Source organism: Rhinolophus ferrumequinum, chromosome 11 (genome assembly GCF_004115265.2).
Source record: "Rhinolophus ferrumequinum isolate MPI-CBG mRhiFer1 chromosome 11, mRhiFer1_v1.p, whole genome shotgun sequence".
Classification (NCBI taxonomy): domain Eukaryota; kingdom Metazoa; phylum Chordata; class Mammalia; order Chiroptera; family Rhinolophidae; genus Rhinolophus; species Rhinolophus ferrumequinum.
In genome coordinates this window covers 36,521,713-36,548,148 of record NC_046294.1, presented here as the reverse complement: position 1 = coordinate 36,548,148, position 26,436 = coordinate 36,521,713, and the positions used below count along the sequence as shown (strand labels likewise).

General features: G+C 35.2%; 1 protein-coding gene across 1 annotated transcript in view; it reads right to left on the bottom strand.

Moving 5' to 3' along the window:
* The window catches only part of PIK3C2A (phosphatidylinositol-4-phosphate 3-kinase catalytic subunit type 2 alpha), a 92,837-nt gene that overhangs the window by 32,332 nt on the left and 34,069 nt on the right, over positions 1-26,436 (bottom strand). Inside the window, exons 3-12 of the mRNA XM_033120179.1 lie at positions 21,503-21,606; positions 16,787-16,944; positions 14,727-14,847; positions 13,890-14,001; positions 12,069-12,148; positions 11,869-11,932; positions 4,135-4,278; positions 2,325-2,373; positions 2,032-2,242; positions 138-260 (exon numbers count right to left, since the gene is read on the bottom strand). Of these exons, the coding sequence (XP_032976070.1) occupies positions 138-260; positions 2,032-2,242; positions 2,325-2,373; positions 4,135-4,278; positions 11,869-11,932; positions 12,069-12,148; positions 13,890-14,001; positions 14,727-14,847; positions 16,787-16,944; positions 21,503-21,606 (1,166 nt within the window). The remainder of the gene's footprint in view (positions 1-137; positions 261-2,031; positions 2,243-2,324; positions 2,374-4,134; positions 4,279-11,868; positions 11,933-12,068; positions 12,149-13,889; positions 14,002-14,726; positions 14,848-16,786; positions 16,945-21,502; positions 21,607-26,436) is intronic.

Below are 26,436 nucleotides of genomic sequence, written 5' to 3'. Positions count from 1 at the left end.
GAGACCTTAAAGATGTCAGTAAGAATTTAAGGGGTTCAATGGAAATTGTAATAAAATAAAAACTAGGGTTCATATATGGGAAAAAAGTAAAGAACAGGGCATACTGAAAGAAAAAAAAAGCCAGAAATTTCACTTACAGTTCATCCCATTTAATAAGATAGAAGAAATTCTTATAAGTGCCAACCTTCTTTGATTGAATAGGTTTAAAAAGATCCTTTCCATTGTGAGACAGGGAACATATCAAGTAGTATTTTTCATAACTGAGAAAGGAAAGAGTTTAATTTCATTTTTATTTGATAATACAAATTAGTTAACTAATACAAATACATATTAGCCATTCTTCCCTAAAAGTGACTATTATCTGAAATAATTTGGCCACCATTCATTTGAACTTATGGAAAAACATCTGAAATTTAACTATTGCAAATTCTGTAAAAACAGAGGTATAGCAAAGGGAATACAGAAGGAAACACGTATCCCTAGCTGCCGGTCTAAGGGGCAAAATAATACCAGCGGAGAATTTACCTGAACTTTGTGGTCAGTTAGTTACTAGCTTTAGATTTTAGTTGAATGACACTGAGTAATTATTCATTTCTAGGTAAATTCTAGGAAGAAAGAGTACAAACATTATCTTCTGTAGGTACCATTTTCCTTTGCTAAACCACTGAAATAAAGTCAGTTAAGCATATTAATAGTGCATTGTTCTGACTTACACTAAGCCAGTCTTCCCAATCTATTAGAAGGCTCCCATCCATGGGGGCAGATGATATTACATTCTCTCATTAGACAGCAATAATTTAGCCCCTAATCGCCATAAGTACAGAGTGGGTTAGATCTAATCAGGCAATCTTGTAGGGAAGGAATCTTAGGTTCAATCAAACTGTATTCTACTAGTATTCTAACTTACTGCTAGACTTACATGTAAACCACTTTGTTCATATATATAACATATTAATCATTCTAATTATATTTCAAATCTAATCTCATAGGTTCACATAACACCCCTAGCTATTTAATGGCTGTTCTCAACCTCTTTCTATCTATCCCTCTTTACTTCAGTATTTTATTAACTTTCTATGTTAATTATTACTGCAGTTTTCTGTACCGTCTGCTACTAAGTATTTGTTCTCCTCATTGGGTTCCTAAATTTATTTGTGTGTGTATAGAAGACGTGGATAGTATTATCCCTATAACTATTTAAAAGAATGAAATACCTTCAGAAAGCAGTAGTAGCCGTTTAAACGCAAGTTCCAGGAGGGCAGAGAGGTTTTGCTGCCTGGTTTGCTGCTCATCTAGCAGCACTAAGAATACTGCTCACAGATGGTGCTCAGTAAATATTTATTGAATGAATTAATGTATCACATTCATTATATTATTTTTACGGCTTACTTATCTGTGTTATCTAAAGCTCAATTTTAAGCAGAATTTGTTTGGTATGGCTTCACCAGAGTTTACCTTATTTTATAGCATTAAATTATTATGAAATTACTTCATTTAAAATACGCAATTCAGACTTTTCAGATTTTATTAGTCATTTCCAAATAAGTTGAAGTTGGCAAACTTTATGGTATAGACCAAAAAAAGAAAAAACAATAACAAAAAAACCCCCCCATAATAAAAACTCAACAGAAGAAATACGCTCTTATAGACTTCAAAGCCTAAACTGTAAACTACTAAAAAGGAAAAAAAAAAGTGTTAAAGTCTAGTGCCATTACACTCTGTTACAAATTAACCTGGTTCCAAACAGGAAAGGCAAAAAGTAGCAGTCATAAACTGACTAATTTATTAATCAACGTTTGCCCTTGTAAGTTTAAACATATATTTTCTTGCCTTTTTTACATGTAGTAGGAGTGATATTTTTTACTGGAATAGCTTCAAACATCTCTGTACTTTTTATGAAAACCACAAGGTTGCTGGTGATTTTTGTATCATCCATTTAATACCAAGGTAACAGCGGATGCTGGCATTTTTACAAGATTAGAACAACTTCTAGGTAGAGTTGTACATATTTTCTTTTAAACGGTCACTTACTTGGATACCCAGTTACTTGAAATGCCATGTGCAGCAAACACAGTAAACTGGAGCTGTTCAGTTGTGGTCCACGCTTCCTTGACGCTCCTGTTACTTTGGGGACAGTCTGCAGGACTCCTCCCAGAATCTCCATGGAGTCTGAGAAGATCATAAATTGCTGCGGTTAATTGGTCCAGGCTTACTTGAACAGGATTTTCAGGATTCAGTGAGCCTAGATTTAAAGAAGTTGTTAATATAACTCTTTAAAAACGCAACAATTACTGATAAAATTTAAAGAACTTAAAAAGACATACCCCTTGATGAACTCTTGCTATTGTCTCCTTTTCCAGACAGTGAAGTCACCTGCATACACACATACAAATTAGTCCAGAAAACTGCCCATAATATAATATTAAGAGGTTTACCTTTCATTCATTTCAATACATTTAATTATAAATGCAGTATCTAGAAACCCCCTTGCAGGGAAATCTCCCAAAAGTGTCTGCAGAATGAATAAAACAGTAAGAAAGAAAGTAAAAAAAACCCAATCAAATAGATTATTTTTCGTATCAAGAAAAGCATGGAACAACTGAAAATTACTGCAGAATATACAAAAACAACAAAAATCTGACTCATTAAACAATTTAAGATTGGAAACCCAAAAATGTGAAGTACACTAATACAGTATTTTATTTTCCATTAGTTGCTACACTGCTGTGTTTCCCCGAAAATAAGACCGGGTCTTACATTAATTTTTGCTCCATCAGGGCTTATTTTCAGGGGATGTCTTATTTTTTCATGTACACCAATCTACATTTATTCAAATACAGTCATGTCATCTTCTTCTGGAACATCATCATAACGTACTAAATGTGACCGTCTGGCTGACGAACTTAACTGGGGCTTATTTTCAGGGTAGGTCTTATTTTCTGGGAAACATGGTATTAGCATAACAAAGATATCCTTAAAGAAACTACCATGTTTCCCCGAAAATAAGACCTAGCCGGACTGTCAGCTCTAATGCGTCTGTTGGAGCAAAAATTAATATAAGACCTGGTATTATATTATATTATACCCGGTATTATGTTGTATTACATTACATTATATTATATTATACCTGGTCTTATATTATATTATATAAGACCTGGTCTTATATTATTTAAAATAATACCGAGTCTTATATTAATTTTTGCTCCAAAAGATGCTTTGAGGCTGATAGTCCGGCTCGGTCTTATTTTCGGGGAAACACGGTAGAACTCTACTACCATTTAGTGTCTCCAAAAAATCTTGTAAGTATTTAAATTGAGCTCTCCTCCTACTTTACCCAAGCAAATGAAATAATGAATAGAAAGCTCAGACAACATTAGGACCATGGTAGTTGGTCACCTCCAAGTGATTTCATATATATTTTTTTAATTTCAAAAAACAAGCGCATAATAAGAAAAAAGACCCACATTTCTGTATAGCATATGGATAGGCTCTCTGTGAGAATAGATGGCTTGAGCTATCACCTAGATATCGTTGAGGGGCATACCACCAACACAACTTTAAATTTATCACATCTTTTGTGATCCACCTTTTCTCATCCTTCCAATAAGAGCTATGAACATCTGTATGAACACAGTCAATTAAATCCCCTAGCAAAAGAGGGCTCCCACCCCGGTTGCTGCTGAGGCAGTAAGTCACTATTACTGAACCTTGTGGGTCTTTCCAACAAGGAGGAGGTACAGTCCAATATAGAGCTTCCCCCCCTGGCAGTCAGAGACATTTCTATCCAGAGGGAGAAATGGCACCTATTACATTACCAGCCAAGTCCTTCAAGCTCTGTGTCCACCTTAAAATCCCCAATCAACTCCTCTATGCCATAGCTCCTCCTCCATACACCAAAGATTCAGTTTGGGATCCACCTATGCAATGTCAACTCTCCAAGGCAGCCCATCTCTTCTTAGGAATTCCTCACTTTACCCAATCAACTCAAACAAAAGCCAAAGTTAAAATGATAACATCTTGTCCAGCAGAAGCAAAAGTCTCCCCCTTTAAGTAACAGATGCTCACTTAAGCACATATTTGCATGTTTTAATAAAATGCTAGTTACTAAAAAAAAAAAAAAAAAAAGGTACTCACATCAGCACTTTTACTCCTTGGAAGATTAACTGCTCTCTTGAGCTTCTTTACTGATTCTGTAATGGCAAGAGTCTCTACACCATCTAAAGCACTACAGATTTTTCTTACGGCTTTAATTACTTGATCTACTGCTCGGTGCTGGTTCTTTAAAAATAAAAAGTAAAATAAATGTAAGTATGTGGAATTTAAAGGATCAATTTCAGACATGAAGTTAGAAACTAGACATTTTTGATATGCCTAAGAACAGACATCCTTTACTCTTTTGTGATGAAAAAGAAAAGAAATAAAACAGCTTTTCAATTATATAGTTTAAAGTAGGAAAAAGCAGACCCGGTTAATTTCCCTTTGCCTGACACAATTATTCACAAGCAAGTGCCCTTAATTTCATATGAGAGTCAGAAGTAACAGCAATAACAAATTGCTAAATCATAAAAAAAAAAAATTGGAGTTATCTTTTTTCTTCTTATTTGGGAATAATTTCCACATTAAAAACATCAACCCTTCTCTCCCTCCTGCAAAAATTTGCTATCAAAAACCAAGTTCTTCAGAGGTTGTTCTCATATTACTAACACTGAGCAACAGTTACTAGAAGTGAGTCAACTTTTAAGCATTATTTGCATCTATTCAACCTTCTTTTTTTTTTTTTAAATGTTTTGTCTGATGAAAAAACTTCTTGAGGACAATCCCTCTGAATTATTCAGCCACAGTTGATTTTACCATGATTTAAAAGTATACATGTACAAATGTATTATAAAATCATTTATCCGATGAGAATGATTTAAAATACTCCTCCACTCCTGCATCATCATTTTAAAGTATGTATTTCATTAAAAAAAATTCTTATATAATGAATTAATTCATGAAACATTTATGTCAAACTTACGTGCCAAGTATTATTACAATGGGCTGAAACTCAGTACTGTAACATCCCTTAAAAATTAAAATTTTTCCACCCTTGAGGCTTGGCTACCATAAACTGCACGTTCCCTTTGCCTTCATGCTTCCATGAAACCACCTCATTTTCTCAAACACCCAATTACCCTGCGGTCCTCAGGGTTTGAAGGTCTGTTATTGAGCTCCCCGTTTTTGCTTACTTATATTTCTGCTTACTTTTACTTCTCCATCTTCATGCAAAATCTTTCCCGTTTTGAGGCTCCATACCATTCTCCTACACTATTCTCCATCATTTTTTATGTGCCAATTATCAAGTAATTTTCTATCAGTTCCAAATCCACCCTTCTTTGCTCTACTTTGTGATACTGGAGCTAGATAGACCCTATAAACGCTTCTCCTTTGCCAGCTGGCACAGTGTTAGGATTTGTCAATAGAGGGCATCAAAGGGGTACTCAACAGCCGTAGCATGAAGATTCTTCTTCTCATCAGGGTTCCCTTCCTCCATTTTTCAATTCAGGCAGGGAGGTCAAAGAACAGTGGCAGCCACACCATCCAGCCATGATCTCTCAATCTGACAGTTCTGGCAAGTTTCTTTGCCACAGGCAAGCTGTGTGCTCTTGTGATAGCTAAACCCTCTTCAAAGAGGTTCAATTTCAACTTGGGGTTGCGGAGAAGCTCTATCATGAGTCTCCAGACTTCCTTCACACTCTACTGCTCCTCAACCTAGAGTTGAGAGCTGCTTTTTTGCACCTGTTACTTCTGGACCCCTTAGAGCACAGCTGGCAAATTTTTCTTAAGGTCAGATAGTAAATGCTTTAGGCTTTGTGGGCCACACAGTCTCTGTCACAATTCAACTCTATAGGGCATGGAAAGTGACATGGATAATTCATAAATGAATGAGCGTGGCTATGTTCCAATAAAACTTTATTTACAAAAACATGAGACAGGCCAAAGTTAGCATGCCAATAATATGCCAACTCCTGTCTTAAGAGTCCTCTTGTAGTTATTAATGATTCTTTAAATTTCCCTGTTCAAATAACTATTAATATCATAGTTTCTGCCTCCTGACTTGGCCCCTGACTGACTGTTCTGCCTTGCCACTGACATGCAGTCATTTCCCCCACTACATGCCATATTTTTCTCTGGATATTTATCTGACGTTCTCCCCTGCATCCAATAATAACCCTCAGTTACATAAACGTCCATGTGGAAAATTCACAGCATCTTCAACCCCAATAATGCACCCTATCAGGATCTCACCTACAATTTCATATTGATCACAATCTCCTTTGCTTCCAGCTCTCACACCCTCATTCTGACAAAACCTGTTGTTTGAGCTCAGAGACTTCCCTGCTTCTTCTACCAGGCAGCTGAGCACTTCGAAAGAAAATCTCACAATCATAAGATTCAGCAGTCTCCAATTTTAGCAGGAACTGGCATGCCACTTAACATTCCTTTTACCTGCTCTTGGTCAGCTCTTTCGCATTCCCCTTAGAATATGAAGCCAAACCATTACTCCTTGCCTCAGAATCCCTACTGCAACCCTAACTTCATCTTATTAAAATCAATTAACATCTTATCTCTAAAAAACTAAGGCGAAGAGGATTTAAAACCTCTGTAACTCCCTGACCTCTCCTACTGCGTACCCAGGAGAAATTAAAACATGTACCCACACAAAGCCTTACACATGGATGCTTATAGCAACATTATTTATAATAACCAAAAACTGTGAATAGTCCAAATGTCATTATTTGGTGACTAGATAAACAAAAAGTGGTATATCCATACAATCAAACTATTCAGCAATTTTAAAAAAGGGACAAACTATGGAAACATCCTACAACTTACATACTACAACATGGACAAAGCTTAAAATCAGTATGGTATGCAAAAGAAATCAGATATAAATGATTACATAGGGTGTGATTCCATTTACATGAAATATTAAAGGCAAATCTATCGAGACAGAAACCGGGTCAGTAGTTGTTTGGAGCTGGGGCTGGGAATGTGGAGTGACTGCAAAGTAGCACTTGGAAACTTTTTTTCTTTTTTTTTTAACATGGAAACTTTTGAGTGATGAAAAGGTTCAGAAACTGAATTGTGGTCATAATACAACTCTATGCATTTACTAAAAGAATCACTGAATCGTACACTTCCAATGGGTAAATTTTATGGTATTTCAGTAAAGCCATAAAAAAATAGGAGTAAATATGATAGAGTCACTATTTTAGATAAGATGATTGGTGAAGAGCTCTCTGATGAGACATTTGCGCACAAACCTTAATGAACTGAAAAGGTAAGGCATGCAAGTTGTCTAGGGGAAGAACATTAAAAGTAGGGGAAACAAGCACAAGAGTCCCAGTTGGGAAGCATACCTACAGATCAAAGGAGAAAAGGGGTAGAAAGCCAGACCAGAGAGGTAAAGGGTCAGAACGCAGAGGGCCTTAACGCCACGAGTAGGACTTTGAATTTTACTGATAGTAAACAGGATTTTGAGCAAAAGAGTAGCATGACTTAACATTTTTTAAAGAGTTTATAAATTGTATTAATCTTTTCAAAGAACCATCTTTTGGCTTTGATTTTCTTCTAATTTACAGTTGTTTTTTCTGCTTATTTTCATGTTTTAAAATAAACCTTTTATTCTGGAATAATTTAAGAGTTACAGAAAAGTTGCAAAACTAGTATGAAGAGTTCCCATGTAACATTAAAAGAAGCTTGGTTGAGTAACTTCTTACATAACCATGTTACATGTTTCAAAACTAAGACATTAACATTGGTACGTTACTATTAACTAAACTGCAGAGTTTGTTCAGATTTTACTAGCTTTCCCACTAATTTCCTTTTCTTCTTCTAGAATACAATCCAGGACACCACAATGCATTTAGTGACTTATTTTTTAAAGGTCATTTTGGTTGCCTGCAGAAGACAAACTATATAAAGACAAGGGTAGAAGCTGAGAGACCAGTACGGAAATACTGTAACCACTGTAACAGACTGAGTACGACTGTAGCTTTCGTATGATAAAAAGTGGTCACATTCTCAATGTATTTTCAAGGGAGAGCTGACAGGAATTAGACTGAATGTGAAAGATCTTTTTCTTGAGAAATCAGATATGACTTCAAGGTTTTGGCCTGAGCAAACGGAAGGACAGAGTTGCCATTTATTAAGAAGGGGAATTGTGATGACTAGATATGAAGGGTAGTATATTAAAAAATTCAGCTTTTTATATCTTAAATTTGAAATATCAAGTAATAGACATTTGAATTTGGAGTTGAGGTTAAGTCTGGAGATATAAACTGCAGAGTCATCAGCAGATGTAAGGTATTTAAAGACATAAGATTAAGTGATATCACCTAGGATATGAATATAGAGAGAAGAGGTCCTAGAAGTGAGCCCTGGGGCATCCTAATGTCCAGAGGTCTGGAAGATAAGGAACCAGGAGGAAGCCACCAGAGAGAGTGAAAAGTAGAACCAAGAAAGTGATACCCCAGAGGCCATGTGACTGTTTCAAGAAAGAAACAATCAACTCAATCAAACATCACAGAAAAATTGAGAAAATAAAGACTAAGAACTTATTACTAGAAACATGACCATGGAAGTCTTTCATGATCTTCTTAAGTACAGTTTCATGGAAGTGCTGAGATTGAAAGCCTGACTGGAACGCATTCATAAGAGGAAGTTGAAGCTGCAAAAACAGATTAACTTTCAAGAGTTTTGCTGCAAGGAGAATAGGGAACTGGTGTGTTTGCTGCAGGGAAATGTGCCTTTTTATTTTATTTAAGATGGGAGATTTAAACAGGGCTCAGTCCTTGAACACTTTTTCTCTACCTGCAAGGATTTTCTTGGTGATCTCATTCAATCTTATGGCTGAAAAACACCGCTATATTCTAATGATTCCCAAGGTTATTATCTCCAGCCAGACCTCCTCCATTAAATTCCAGATTCAGAGCCAACTGCCTACTCAACATCACTATTTGGATGAATAATGTCATTTCAAACATAATGTCCAAAATTTAGTACCAGATCTTCCTCCCAAACCTGCTCCTCTCAGTTTTCCACATCTCATTAAAAGGTTAACTCCAGATTTCCAAATACTCAGGTGGAAAACCATAGAGTTACACGTAACTCTTCTCTCTCTCCTTCCCCTCTCCTGCTCTCCATCTCTCCCTCTGTCATTCTCCATGGTCAATCTATCGGCAAATCATCGTAGCATTAACTTCAAAATACGAGGTGTGATCAAACAATATGGTGAACATTTAAATTTTAAAAAGTTATTACAGTAAAAGACACATTGCCATTGATTCCCCTCAAAATATATCCCCTTGCTTCAAACACACTTATCCCATCGTTCTTGCCACTTTCTGAAGCAGTTCTGGAAGTCCTCTTTCGTGAGTGTCTTTAGTTGTGCTGTCGTGGTAGCCTCGATGTCCTGAATCATTTTGACTTTGGGGAAGAGCGAGAAGTTGCATGGTGCCAGATCCGGAGAATAAGATGAATGAGGACACACTATAATGTTTTTATTTGACAGAAATTGCCATACACCAGAAGAGATATGTAACACGGAGCGTTGTCATGATGGAGGATGATTTACTACATACTTTAAAATACACCTCTCACCTGTAGCTCTCACCTGACTGACTGCGCCAAACAAGTTGAAACCTGTCACACAGTTACTAAGGTTTTGATGCGTTGCTTCCCTGCCTTTCCATTGGATGGCACTTGGCAGCAGAATTCACTGTATTTTTTTATCACAAAGGAAAGGCTCCATGTCACACATCGCTTCTGGTACAGCAATTTCTGTCAAATAAAAACATTACAGTGTGTCCTCATCCACCTTATTCACTGGATGTGGCACCGTGCAACTTCTGGCTCTTGCCCAAAGTCAAAATGATTCAGGACATCGAGGCAGGCACGACAGCGCAACTAAAGACAGTCACGAAAGAGGACCTTCCAGAACTGCTTCAGAAAGTGGCAAGAACGATGGGATAAATGTGTTCAAAGCGAGGGGGAGTATTTTGAGGGAGATTAATGGCAATGTGCCTTTTACTGTAATAAATTTTCTTAAAATTTAAGCCTTTACTCTATTTTTTAATCACACCACGTATATCAATCACAGCCTTCAACCCTTTTTCACCACTTCTGCTGTAATCATCCTGCTGCAAGCCGTCACCATCTCTCCTGTTCCCAGCACAGCATCTTAATTGATTTGTTTCTACTCTTACCCCCCTCCCTCATTCTATTCCAGCTACAAAGATCTAGTGGACCTTAAATATACCAAGCACACTCCTCCCCACCAGATAACCAGATAGCTTCTTGCTTTCCTCCTCTAGTCCTTTACTCAAAATCGTCTTCTCGGTGAGGCCTTCTCTGACTGCCTTATTTAAAACGGCAGCATTGCCCTCCCCCTTTATTTTTCTCCCTAACACTTACTACCTGGTATCACGTAGAGTTTGCTAGCGTATTTAATTGCCTATTTCTTCCAGCTAGAATTTAAACTCTCTAAGGGCAGGGATGACAGTTCCTTTTGTTCACTGCCGAATCCTCATCACCTACAACAGTGCCTTGCAGTGAGGAGATACTCAGTAAAAATTCATTGAATAAATGAAGATGTTTATATGCTGATAAGAATGTACTACCAGGTAGAAATATGGAGGTCATCCTACACTGTTTCTTTGCTCATTATCTGATTACCTGTCAAAATCTTACCAATTTTATCTCCTAAACATTGTCTATCAGTTCCCTCCTTTTTAACCTTCATCACACTCATTATCTTTCACATGGACTACTATTAAAAAAAAAAATTCCTAAGTAATCTCCCTGAAACCAATGCTACCAACCCTAAATATAACTTCCACAGTATGGCCAGAGTGACTTCAGATCTCAGGACTACCCATGTCACGGACCCCACCCCACTTCCTACCCTTAGCTAAAAATACTTTAAATGGCTAGAGCAGGGATCAGCAAACTTTCTGTAAAATGGCAAATAGTAAATAGTTTAGGTTTTGTAGGCATACAGTTTCTGTCCCAACTACTCAACTCTAGGATGAGCACAAATGCAATCACAGAAAACATATAAACTAATGGGTGTGGTTGTGTTCCCAAAACATTTCATTTATAAGAATAGAAAGTGGACTGGATATGGCCCCCTGATCTTGAGGATAAAGTAAAACTCCTTAATATGGATTATAAAGTGGTAACTTACATCTGGCTATCTCCAACGTCATCTCCCAACCTTCAACTTCACACTTCGTACTCTCTAAGTGCGTATACTTCCAATATATGTATCACACCTGTGTGCTTCTGTTCACATGTCCTCCCAACTATCTTCTTCTAGCTAACTCATACTATTTAGGATGTGACTCAGGCAACATCCCCCTTGGAAGGCCTTCCTGGAATCTTGAAACTGGGAGAAGTGCTCTTCTTCGATCTCCCCACAAAACCCCAGTGCACATCTATATAGTACATTTACTATTCCATACTGAAATTTTGTTTAAATCTCCTGTCACTAGTTTTAAGTTCCTGGCTGGAGGGGACTAGGTCATTCATTTTCATAACTCCAGCACCTAGCATGTAGTAAGCATTCAAGAAACGCTTCTTAATTGACTGAAGGTTCCTCTTAGTAATAAAGTTGAAGTGAGCGTAGACATCTTGGCTAAGCATTATTGAGAAATTTTGTTAATAATAAGTTGGGTCAGAAAACAAGTCATCAAACATTGACATCAAGAATATAGTATAAATAATCCATCTAAAATACTTAATCTGATAACAACACTAATATTTAAAAGAGAACAGAGACAACAATCTTTAAGTCATCATGCCAAAATGTAAATTAAGACTTACTTCAATTCGAAGAGCCAGCTCCACCTGGTTGTGATAAGAATTTAAAAGTTCTTCGACAGGGTGTCTGAAATAAAGAACAGTGATTGTGGCTGAAGGATACTGTATACAAAAATGATTGTTTTATTCACCAAAATAAATGTATTCACATCGGAAAGTTTATGAAGTTTGAAAACCTGCAATGAATACTTTAGATGCCACACCTTGTTATGACTTCTTTATAAGGTTTTTCTACTTGATGCAGGTGTTTGTTTAAATCCACAGGAGTTTCATCATCTTCTGCCTAAACAAACATATACACAAACGTTTACCAAAAAATCAAATCCATTCTTTGGTCTTTCTATTGACAAGTTAAATATAGTTAAGGGTATGATAAATTCTTGAAACCGAAGTGATTTGAATTACCATGTGACCCAGCAATCCCTCTCCTGGGTATCTACCCAAAAAATCTGAAAACATTTATCCATAAAGACATACCTGCTGCAATGTTCACTGCAGCTTTATTTATGGTGGCCAAGACATGGAAACAACCAAAATGTCCTTCAATAGATGAACAGATAAAGAAGTTGTGGTATAGATACACAATGGAATACTATTTGGCCATAAGATGAAATAGTACCATTTGCGACAATATGGATGGATCTTGAGATTATAATGCTAATAAGCTAAATAAGTCAGACAGAAAAAGTAGAGAACCATATGATTTCAATGATATGTGGTATATAAAATTGAAAACAACAAAAGAACAAGACAAACAAATGAAGAAACAAAACTCATGGACATAGACAATAGTTTAGTGGTTACCAGAAGGTAAAGGGGGGGATCTAGAAGAGGGTAAACGGAGTCAAACATATGGTGATGGAAGGAGAACTGACTCTGGGTGGTGAACACACAATGGGATTTATAGATGATGTGATACAGAATTGTGCACCTGAAATCTATGTAACTTTACTAACAATTGTCACCCCAATAAACTTTAATTAAAAAAAACAAAAACTGAAGTGATTTTTCAGAACCGAGACTAACATATTATCAGAATTAAGTATTATTTATAACTGACTCAGAAGAAAAGTGAATCAATATTCTGAAAGAATTTGTTTTTTTAAATGGAAAATCATGAACACTTTTAAGTCTAGCTTCTGACAGATAAATAACTCCCAAAGAAAAAACTCCTTCTGTTCTATATAGAGAATACAAAGCTAAAAATACTTTTAAAGATGGCTGACAGCCAAATGAAGGTGGGGTGGGAACCAGATAGGGAAGAGATCGTTTGAATGGCTGCATTTTTTTCTAATGATAATCAAGTTTCCTTCCACCTTACCCTCAATAAACAAAATATTGGTCTCTTCTACCATAAGTGCACACTATGCAAATACACTAAAGACCATCAACCCTTAAGAAACTGAAAAGAGAAGTTACTAATGATTGCTAAAATGTACTTTTGAATTTTGTGAAATAGTTTTCACCCAGTTGAAATAAATTCTAACATAGGAGCAAAACCAAGGAAAATAAAAGAGAAAGTAGAAATGACTGATATTTTCCCACCCAAAAGTTTTCCTGCATGCTATTTTGCTTTAAACTCAAAAGAAAGTATTGTACTCTTAAAATACAGAATTAGTTTTCATTTGGTGAAAAATAATATATTTTTCTCAATGTGGTACAAAGGTTGATGTGGATCCTTTATTTCCCCAAAACCATATTTAGCATTCAAAATCCTTCCTTTTTCCTCATTTGTCCTTGACTGACCCTGATGTTTGCACACTTGTGTAAAAACTATTACACAAGTTTCTAATTCTTCCACTTTGATTTTCAAATAGGCCTCCAGCTCTGAGTAGCACACTACCTAAACCTCCATGATTGAAAACCTCCCCCATCCGTCCACTGAAGACTCCCATTGAGGTAGGGAGTTGATCCCTTCCAGTCCAACCCAGAAATCTTGGCAAATGTACAAATTGCAAATTAGCTAATTAGCAGAATTATTTAGATTTAAGGAAATGCAATTCAGTTATAAGGTAAACACTTACTGTTCGGGCCAGATTTTGGCACATTGCGCTGAAGGTCAAAAGTTGTAGTTTAATCTCTGTGTCCCATTTTCGACAGTTTTGAATATGTTCATGACTTCCAAGGCTATGATTACTATTAAAATATATTAATTATTCATCAGTGTTATTCTCTTCAAACTAAAAATTACAGAGGTGAAAGTAAAATATAAATTGTATCTGCATCAGAAATTGAAGAGAATGGTAAAATACAGATAGTTTTTTAACCAAATGTGAGCATTTAAGTACAGGAATAATTCTACATGAGAGGAGTCAAAGCAAAAAAGAAAGAAGATGAAGGAGAAAATAAGAAAAATAGAGACAGGACATTTCTAGTAGACTGAGAGACTAAATCTATAAAATAAGTAAACTAAAAGCTAGACACAATAATTACCCGGTTCAGAGAGAGTCATATAATGATTATTTCCAGTAACTAAAGAGGAAATCACAGCTGACTAATGAATAGTACATGCTGCAAAAGGAAAATACAGTCTATAATGATGTGACTATTGACCCTTTGCAAAAAGAAAAAAGCTACTAAATTCACTTATCACTTACCAATTGCCCACCACTCTTCCCATATGAGACTATAAGCTTCTTAAGGGAAATACCATGTCTTAATTATCTCTGAAATCCCTCCACTGTCTTAGACATGAGTTCTTAGACAAAGTATATCTCAATACAAGTTTACTGATACAATGAATCAATTCAGTAGGATTCAGTATTTTGGAATTACAAATATAACTTGAATATTGTTTAATTTAAGCTATTAAAAATGAAATTTCAAAAGATGTTGCTCAATAGTTAAATGAATACACTTACTTCTGCAGCACTTCCTCTTGACCACAGACTTTCAGAACATAGCTGCCAACATCTACTTGATTCAAGTCATCATGCACCCAGCAAAGGGCCTGCATAATAATGATTTCCACAGTAGAACTCACTGTAAAAGAGTTAGCCATCATTTTCATTTTGTTTATTTAACTCTAAGTACATACACATTTATCCAGATTGTATTTCTTATAATCTAAGACAGCACTATACAATAGAAATATAATGCGGGTCACGTGTATAATTTAAAATTTTCTAGTAGCCACAATGAAGAAAGTAAAAAGAAACAGGTAAAGCTAATTTTAATGTTTTATTTCACCTAATAGATCTAAAATACCATTTCAACATATAACCAGTATCTAAAAATTACTGAGGAGATATCTTACATTCTCTTTTCAAACTAAGTCTTTGAAATCCAGTGTGTATTTTTATACTCATGGCACATCTTACTCTATATTAGCCACCTGCTTAGTAGCCACATGTGGCTAGTGGTTATTGTATTAGTCAGGGAAGATTTAAGCTGAGAAAGCCATCTCCCAATTACAGACGCCTCCAAAAAGGATGACATTTAGCAGTAGCTAGAAAACAATGATTTAAAACAAATTATAAGGAAAAAGAATCACGATTTTAAATGTTTGACATTTGCCTGGTAAATTTTCCAATAAAGAACAAAAATCTAGCAAGTAAGAAGCGTTCAATTATCTTTCTTTTAAAAACTAAGGTAACCTTTAAAGGGCCCTATTTCTATACTTTGAGTTCCTATGTTCAATTTAGAAGACACTGACTACACTCAAACTTCATGAAAATTAACAACTTGGCAGAAGAGGTCATAAAACCTCTATCTCATACAATGGCTACATTTCTAAATAGTCAAATGTATGGTAACATTTATCATTTGAACATACAAACCATTTGTACCATAATATGGTTACATTTCTTAACAGAGATGTACATTATAAATGTGCACATTTATGAAGAAGCAAATGTGCATTCGAAGTATTTTTTTAAACAATCAGATTTTGATGTAGCAAGTCAAAATTTGATACAAATTAAAACATCTGCTAGCAATAGGTAAGCACTGATACTCATGCTTATGAGGCTGATTGACTTTTTTCCCCTTCCATTTCAATTCTTATTGTACTTAGATTTAAAAAATTCCTCAAACCAAATGTAAGATATATTTTAAAAGAATAACTCTTCCTTTATAAACTAAAAGAATGATTCTTACAGTTGGCTAATATTTTGTTTCAGATTTACATTTTTCTAAAAACGGCCTTGAAAAGTGCAAAGCTACAAAAAAGTATCCAAATATTGGACATATTCCAAATCATAACCATTAAAGAAAAAAAATGGCATAGTTTTAAAGCCAAAGCATTGTAGAAATACAGAATCTTATTCCACTGTTGGAATCTCGGTAGTATAATATACATTGTGAAAAGCAATAAACTATGAAAGAAAATAAAGGTAGTTTTTAAAACTGTAACAAAAAATTTCCTACACACTTGGGGGTACATCTCTAGAAACGATACCCACACATCAAGTTTGCAAGGAAGACTTAGAACCAAGGGAGAATTATCTTCTACTTCGAGCTTAGCAAGATAACTGGAATTTCAATTTCATTAACAGCTCTTTATAAACAAGCATTCTTCTTGCCATAAAATGAAAAAAGAAAATAAACAATTGGACTTTCTATCTAACTATCTATTTACTAGCCTTTTTATCTAATGTTTTGGGGTTTTGGCCCAGAGCCACTGATTAACAAAAGTACTCAGCATTTTTCAGAGAAACATGTGTAGTAGTGATAAAGGTAAACTTTTTTCCCACATACAAACCATTTCCTAACCTAGTCCTAACCAGAAAACTATCTTATGAAATGCCAAGTTTTTGAAAAGGATAACTAATGAATGGTAAGTATTTTACCACATACATACACAATTTTCTTAACAAGAATAATAATAACAAAGTCGGTTTATTAAGAGAATGCTACTAACATTTTAAACATTTGCTCCGTAATCAGAGCAAGACAAGACAGTTGGGGAATACAAACCTACCATCGCATGTAAAAGTAACTGGTAGTTGAAATCCTTCAATTTCAATGGAGACCTTCACGCTAGCATTTTCTCCACATACGTTTCTTTGTACTGTGACTGGACTTAACAAATAGCCTGGATTTGTGCAGTGATTGGTGTATGGAAAGTTGGTCTTCAATCTGTTCACAAGAAAGAAGAATTTAAATTCTTTTTTTAAAGCTGCATTTATTTGAGAGTCCTGAACAAGGCTTTTTTGCATGCTTACAGCCATTCAGTTCTGTGCCTTTGTCCAATTCTAGAGCAGCTCATGAGAACTGCAATGAATAGACCGCTGTCAAAACTCCAAATACCAGCATTTGCCTTTTAAATAAAAGGAATCCAAGGCAAGAGATTAAGCACTGCCAGGATATCTTTGGTAGCATTATCAACATTGGCCAAGTATACACTGGATACATGGTATTAAATGAGGTTCTCTGCTTCAGATTCTTTTGCTACACAGTATAATTACACAAAATGATACATTTTTAATCAATCACTGATAATGTAGGCAATGTAACCCTAAATTATAATTGCCAGAGGAATAAAAAACTTGCTGTCTTTCACAAACCTTTTTTTCTAAGGTCCGTTTTCCCTACACATTGTTTCTGCTTGTTAGACAATGATTAAAACAAACAAACATAGACCATGGGTTTTTACAGGGCTGGGTGGCCTTTATTCCCTCAAAGTGATTTCTAAAATTAAGGGAATGGTAAGAACTGCCTGTGAAGGTATTCATAGGTACTCAGAGGCTCAATATAGTTTAAATTTAAATATGTGAGCATGGCATATGGCTCATCTGCAGTTAGTAATTCTGCTATGGGAAGACAAAGGAGGGTTTGATGCCTTCTTTACACTTGTAACGTTTTCCGGAGGTTAGAAGTCAAGTCCCAGGCTCCCCATCTGCTTTCCATAGAGCTATACATGGAAAACACGCTGGGAGTACTGTCAATTTGCTTCTGCAGAGATTAAAACAATCAAGCCATCGGAATAGAATGAAAATAGTTTGAGTTGACAGAAAGAAAGGTTCTGGAGGGGCAGCAAGTTTGTCAGTTTGTGCCCTGTCTCTAGAGCCAGGATTTAAACCTGAGTTTCTATCCTGATTTGACTACTTACCAGCTTTGTCACCTTAGGCAAGTCTCCTTGCTGCTTCAGTTTCCTCTTCTGTAAACTGGTGATACTAAGACTACTACTACTAACCTCATAGGGTTGTTATGAGAATTACGTGAATTAAGTAATAACAGCACTCAGAACAGGGCCTAGTACATGGTAAGTGCTATAAGCATTTTGTCAAATGAATGAAAGGTGAACGAACAAATCTGGTTTCTGCACTGTAATCTTAAGTGCCACAAAGGGTCTAATATTAAAAAGAAATGTAAATGGAAAAAAAGTAATAAGTAATAAACTTAAATTGATATTGGAAATGTATCTTTAGATGTGGACACATTATCTTCAGATACTTGACTGCTACAAAGCTTACCCCACTACAAAACAATGGCAAGATCTTCATAGGACCCGCCTAAGATTCATATTGTTTTTCACATACTTGGTATTCTTGTTTTCTACGGTATGAAACAGATGCTCACAGCATATCATATAATTAACTAATATATGAAATGGTAGAGAATTTTGTCTACATCCAAATAAGACTTCAATTTTCAGAAATCTTCAAGGATGATGAAAGTCAAATTCCTGATACCGTATTTCGCTGAAAATAAGACCTAGCCGGGCCATCAGCTCTAATGCATCTTTTGGAGCAAAAATTAATATAAGACCTGGTCTTATTTTACTATAATATAAGGCCCAGTCTTTATAATATAATATAATATAATATAATATAATATAATATAATATAATATAATATAATTCCGGGTCTTATATTAATTTTTGCTCCAAAAGACGCATTAGAGCTGATGGCCCAGCTAGGTCTTATTTTCGGGGAAACAGGGTAGCTCAGAAAACAAAAATTTTAGACAAAAATTCCAGAGATAAAAATTACATTCAATGAACTTGACTTTTTTGGGGGGAAATCATTTCCTTTTCACTATTCACTTTCAATATAACAGACCAGATAAAAAGTACTTTTATGGACACTATGCCAACAGTTTGATGTTCTTCAGTGATTATCTATGTAGAGTATTTTTTAACTGTTTTATTTTCTCTAACATTTCTATTTCCCTATTGCCACCAAAGAAACAGCTTTGTTTGCTTAATGTGGCTCTATAGTTCAGGAAATTTAATATCTCTAGGCATACACTAAAGTCCTTTACAGTTTATTTTCCTACTGTGTGCTCAATCAACAGATAGAGCCAAATCATGAAAAATCAGAAGAGAGATAAAATTGAGGGTTTTAAAAGTGAAAAGATAAAAATGAGGATTTTAATTGAATTAGCACTACTTTATAGGAAAGTATAGAGTCAGCATTGTTTAAAATAAAATTTTAGAGATGAAGTCCTTGAAAACATATAGGAAGCCCCGGGGGTCAAAACACTATTGTAGGATATAAATATTAGATATGAACCATATATGAAGAAAAGAAATAGAAGGCCATTCAGGATAACAAGTCTAGAGTGTAGTTTCTCATCATAGGGTATCCACAAATGCAGCAGCAAAAACTTCTGCTGATATCTCACACTCCTTTAAGAATTTTCTCTGAACCAATAACTAGTCGATATAGCAAGCTTTATCAATTACAATGAGTGTGAAAAGAAAACAAGAAATAAAAACCAGAAAAATACAGTTAATGGTGTCCTGAATCAAAGTATAAAAGAGCTTTAAATGAAAGACACGTTTGAGATCAATAATCCAACTCCCTAATTTAATAGAAGCAAAAAAACAAACAAAAAAACAAGGCCTAGAACTGGCACTAAATTCCAAGTCTGTTATACAGTAATCTTAACTGTAAACAATTATTATCCTGACAGTCTTATACTAATTTCACAACTGAATTTAAATGATTAAATGAATCATGTTAGGAGATTTCAAAAACTAAAGAATTGGCTAAGAGTATAAATGCTTGTTTTTAAAATGCATTGCAGATATGAACATATTGGAAAAAAATGAAAGAGCCATTAATTTTTTCAAGGACACTTCCTGACCCCAACCTCCAACATCAAAGGGGAACAAGAGAAGTTCCTAGAACAGCTTCAAAAACACCTCTACTTCCTACTGCTCTGAAATATTTGTTGCATACTCTCCTGATAAAAATAAAATTACAAAAAGAACTCATTCCCTCTTTAGTTCATCTGGGATTTCATATTACATAAGCCATTGTGTGTGTGTGCGTGTGTGTGTGTGTGTGTAAATAAAAATAATCATTTTAGCTTATTGGCAGTTTTTGTAAATAACTCAAAGATTCAAATGGGGGAAAAGGCAGATCAGAGAGCTTAATTTCTCAAATGCAACAGTTACTCTAATAGAAACTAGACTCTAATAGTCTAATAGAAAGCAAACAGGGCTTGTTAGGGGAGAAAAATTAAAGAAACTAGATGAACACATAACAGGTTATTTCTAAACCATTAAGGTAAAAAGATTACTTCCAAATTGTTAACCACACATACATAATGGTATAACGGCATAAAGGCATAGGTAATTTTTAATACAGGTAATTTGCATGCTAAGTCATCTAAATGTCTATTTTAAATGCCTACTGAAAAACGTGAGTTTTAAAAATTCAGTTAAGAGTAACCTTTGCAGGAAGAAAAAGTGGCTTGACAGATAGTTTTCTTCCTTTTCCCGCCTAAGATATTCTGCAGAAAAGAAATGCTGGTTAAAAGGTAACATAAAGCAAGACAGTTTTAATGAAATATTACCAATAGTTTAGAAAATCTAGTTAAATGATATGGGAACCCCAAACTCTGCTTTGCTTAAAGCAGACCACACTGGGACAAATACAGGATTGAGAATAAACTCCCCAGTGATCTATTTTCTCTTTTTTTCATAACATATCTTATCTCCTCGGCCACAATGTTTGTGTTTATCCTCCTCCGGTGGTTTTTTTCCTATCTGGAGCTGGCTGAAGACTCCTTTCGTCTGCCTCTCCTTTAAGAATATCAGAATGTGAAGTCTAAGCTATCAGTAGCTATATTCCCTGCTTCAAAACCCCATCAGCAGTAGAAGAAAATGAAGCCAACATGCATGGAGGTAGGGTAGGGGGAGAACGGGGAGAAAGAAGGATAGGAAATGGGAAAGGAAGAGTCCAAAGGAAGGAGGGTTCGATTACAGTGTATGAATTCCTGGAAATGGCTGTCACCGAGCTCTGTCCCATCCTTCCTCTTTCTGCTATGTGGGTTTGTGAACCAATACATACCCTTTCTTGATTTAAGATAAGTTAAGATGGGTTTCTAGCACTCACAACAAAAGTCTGAGTAATATGGTGATAGAATGGAAAGAATACATGCAGAACCCTGGCTGTGTTCAGTTTTTTCTTTTAAATGCTAAGAAATGTAACAAGAAGACAGATTCAACTGTAGTTTGTGTTAATGTGCTAACTAACTGTTTATCTTAAAATGTTAAGCCACAGGGAGAAAATAATTAAAAATTTTAGAATTATTATCAAAGCTAATTTTCAAGTTAAGTTTTTTGTGTTTTTTTAAAGTTTATTGGGGTGACAATTGTTAGTAAAGTTACATAGATTTCAGGTTCAAGTTAAGTATTTAAGTGAGCATTTAATAAAAATCTTTATAAAGAAAAATTCCTTACTTTGTAATGGATTGACAAAAAGCTGCCACTTCTTCATTCTGTACTTCAATTTCTTGTAGAAGAGAACTCCCAATTGGCAAACTACTGGTCCCCTTTGGGTCTTTCTGTAATCAAAAAAAGTGTTTTTATTTCAAAGTATAAGATCCCCAAAATTCTAAATAGCAGCACAGCATAAACACATTTTTACAAAAATATGGTAAAATAATTTACATCAGTAACAAAGTTTTAAATTATGGACTCCTATCTTTAAAAGTAATGCTGACTAAGCCTTATTTTAAAGTTCATTGGTTTTCACTTGCTCAAAAGTAGAAAGAGGCTGCTCTTTGTATTGGTCAGTAAGAATGGAATGCTAAAGATGTTTCCATTCAAACCTTTCCTGAAATGAATGCTAAGTTAACACCTGAATGAAATTAAGGGAGTATCCTGTATTTTAAGAAAATGAAGAGATCAAGCCCATTTGGGACTCCTCTAATAAGCCAGGAAGTCTATATACCGTGTTTCCCTGAAAATAAGACCAGGTCTTATATTAATTTTTGCTCCAAAAGACACATTAGGGCTTATGTTCAGGGGATGTCATCCTGAAAAATCATGCTAGGGCTTATTTTCCAGTTAAGTCTTATTTTCAAGGAAACACAGTATTTAACTTAGGCTTCATATTCCAAGAAAGTAGCTGGTTCTTTATGTAAGAGAATGAGTTTTAGGAGTTAGTGGGCATTTTATAATATGTTAATAAACTTATATAAACAATCTGACAGTCCTTCAAAAGTTAATTTATATCTGATCTAAATTTGTGTGCAACATTTAGGAAATAAATTCACCACCCAAGCATAGCCAAATAGCAGTCTTTTTACAGGTATTTTGGTTACTACATAAAAATAACTTAATTTGGCACAAATTTCAAATGTAAATTTCCATTAAAATTAGAATTGGAACACTCTCAATTCAAAATTAAGTGAACCAGAACACAGTATATAAATTTCAAGAGTTTTAATGGCTTTCAATGACCATGGCATACAAGATTATGAATTTTCTTCTTTTAAAATGTGGCAGAGCCCTTTCTGCTAGACTGTGATATGTACACTTGGGGAAGAAACAAAGGAAAAACCCAAGTCTTCAGTTCTAGAAAATCACAACTAAAAATAACAGAGCTTATGGGTAAAACAGAGTCAAGGCAGATTTCTCAAAATCAGTGTAACTTTATAATCAAAGCCCTAACTAAAATAATAAGAAGACCCTATAAAAATACTGGCATAGTTCAATCTCCACTTGAATTTGCACCTAGCATTATGGACTTGGAAGCTTAAACCTGGAGCTCCTGTTTCCTCGTTTGTGCTATGGAAGTCTGAAGGCATTGCTTGTAGGTGGCCAATTTCAATAAACTTAAAAGTGTTATCCAGGATATAGACTTCTTCAACAAAATTCTTAATGGAAAGGAAAATGTCTTCACAGCTTCTTTGTACTAAACTGCTTCACCAGAGTACTTAAAGCTGTGGAATATGAAACCATTCTTTCTTTCTTTTTTTTTTTTTAAAGATTTTATTGGGGAAGGGGAACAGGACTTTATTGGGGAACAGTGTGTACTTCCAGGACTTTCTTCTTTTTTTTCCCCAAGTCAAGTTGTTGTCCTTTCAATCTTAGTTGTGGAGGGCACAGCTCAGCTCCAGGTCCAGTTGCCCGGAGGAACTGAACCGGCAACCTTGTGGTTGAGAGCCCACTGGCCCATGTGGGAATCAAACCGGCAGCCTTCGGAGTTAGGAGCATGGAGCTCCAACCGCCTGAGCCACCAGGTCGGCCCCTATGAAACCATTCTTGAAGCCACTCATACAACCACCATTTTTACTAAATAAGAACATTTCTGCAGGACTTTCAGCGTCTTCCTTACTATTTTCTTATATTACTAATGTTCTCTTTAATTGTGAGAAAGTTTGTTCTTGATTGCTTTAAAATGTTAATATGCTGGTAAAGATTGTTTGAACTAATGTTACTTCCCTATTTTTTTTAAGTTTTTATTTATTTATTTATTTTTTAATTGAAGTTTATTGGGGTGACAATTGTTAGTAGAGTTATATAGATTTCAGGTGTACAATTCTGTAATGCATCTATACCACATTGTGTGTTCACCACCCAGAGTCAGTTCCCCTTCTATCACCATATATTTGATCCCCTTTACCCTCATCTCCCACCCCCCTCCTCCCTCACCCTCTGGTAACCACTAAACTATTGTCTGTGTCTATGAGCTTTTGTTTCTTCATTTGTCTTGTTCTTTTGTTGCTACTTCCCTATTACACTGACATCAATCTCGTACTTACCAATTACATCAGTTAATTTGTGTTACAGAAACAAGCACAGTAGCAAATACATCATACTACCCTAAAATTGGGATTTGATGTTTCTAACAAATCTTCTGGTATGACACTCCAAGTTTGTCACAGTCTAATCCAATCTTACTTCCCAGAGCTTCCCAAATGATTTCTATGTTCCAGTTAGCTTGAATCATATCCTGTTCCTATAAAACACAAATTGAGCTGCCTGGCCTCTGAAACTTTATCTGTCTTCAATGCCTTCCTCCTAAACTGCCCTCACAACACAAGTAAAAAAAAAATATATTAACATTTTTAATAGATTTAACGCCCAACGGAATGTCACTTCATCTATAATGCCTTTTATGATTACTCAATATGAAGCAATTCTTACCTCCTACCGTGTTTCCCCGAAAATAAGACCGGGTCTTATATTAAGTTTTGCTCCAAAAGACGCATTAGGGCTTATGTTCAGGAGATGTCATCCTGAAAAATCACGCTAGGGCTTATTTTCCGGTTAGGTCTTATTTTCAGGGAAACATGGTAGCACTTCTAAACATTTAGTCTGAACCAAACACTATATCATTACACCTTGTTGTAAAAGCTCCTTAGAGATAAGAATCAAATTTTACTGAATTTTATATTTTTGTAGAACTTTATACCCAGTTCAGAAGGCACTCAACCACTGGTTCAATTTTTGGATGTTTTGCTCCCTCTAAAAACAAGTTAAAATTCACTTATATACTCGTATAATCAATGAATTTGCCATAAGAATCATCAAACATTGAAAAAATATAAGGCACTATGTAATTCCTTCAATAATCTCCTAAAAAAAAAGCAGTAATTTTCATTAATATTTGATCTGTAAGACAATCTTTTTCTAATTATGAGTATTATTAAAAATAATATCTACATTACAGTGAAATACCACCTCATACACAGTAGGATGGCTACTATTAAAAAAAAAAAAAAAAAAAAAACAAATGTTGGGAGGATGTGAAGACACTGGAAGCGTTATACACTGTTGGTAGTAATGTAAAATGCTCCAGCCACTGCGGAAAACAGTATGGTGGTTCCTCAAACAATTAAAAATAGAACTGTCATATGACCTATTAATTTCACCTTTTGGGTATATACCCAGCAGGTGTCAAAGGGATATTAGTACACCCATGTTCACAGCAGCATTATTCACAAACAACAGCTAAAATGTGGAAGCAACCCAAGTGTCTATCAACAGATGAACAGATAAGCAAAATGAGATAGATACACACAATGGATTATTTAGCCTTAAAAAGGAAGTTCTGCAATATGCTACAACATGGATGGACATTATGCTAAGTGAAATAAGTCAGTTACAAAAAGACAAACACTGTATGATTCCACTTACATGAGGTACTGAGAGAATTCAAAATCATAAAGACAAAAAGTATAATGATGGTTGCCAGGGGCTTGGGGGAAGGAAGAATGGGAAGTTGTTGCTTAACGGGTATAGTTGCAGTTTTACAAGATGAAGAGAGTTATGGGGGTGGATGTGGTGATGGCTGTACAACAATGTGAATGTATTTAATATAATTCCACTGAACTGCACACTTAAAAGTGGCTAAGATGTGTATTTTACAATAGAAAAATATCTAGCAATTACTGAACATGTATTATGCATCAGGCTCTGCTGTAAGAAATTTACAGGTAGGTATGTATGTATTATTTATTTCTAACAAAGCCCTAGTAGGTAGGTATTATACTATTATTATCCCCATTTTACAGAATAAAAAAACGAGGCACAGAGAATTAACTCACACACGGTCACACAACTAATGTAATCAGAGTTAGGATTTCAACCCACGCAGCCTAGCTTCAGAATCACATGCTTAATCAATTATGTCATTCTACCTCTAAAAAAAAGTCTCAAAAAAACCTTAAAAACATCAAGAGAAAAACATGTGACCTTTGCAGAAGTAATACTATAGAAAACCTGTATTTTTGCTTGACCCAATAATCATCTTTCCTTCTTTAACTGTTTTTCATGTTTTACTTATTAACAGATTTTGAATGTCCTTAGTGACATTTCTAGATCTTCTTAACCAAAATGTATTTTTTATAGTGCCTTTCATGAATTAGGTTCTTCCTTTCAAGCAGGTTAAAAGTTTCAATTGACAGTGACAAACATAGATTATAATAACTAATGCTCTGCTCATACATTAAGGTAATAATAGAATCTGGTAAATTAACCCAAATGTTCTGTCCACAATGTGAAAAACAGCTGGGCTGCCAATGATTTCATCTCATATATTAGCATTTTTTGTTTTTTTCCATTCTTTCTAAAACAAAAAAAAATTTAATTTTACACCTAGTCCCTCAACTCTTGACCTCCATCCCTCGCTCAAACAACCGAAGCATCAAATTATCTTTTTTCCATTGATCTTGTACATACTTTTCTATGCACTCAAGGCTTTCTGTTTTGTACTGCAGTTATATGCACACACATCTTGTCTCCCCCTTCTAACCCAAGGTCTTTAAGGATGGGGTCTGCAAATGATTAATATGTGTAACTCTCGTACTGTATACGCTCAAATATCTTTCAATGAATGAAAGTGACAAATGAAAATCAATACTGAAAAAACTGCTAATGCCATT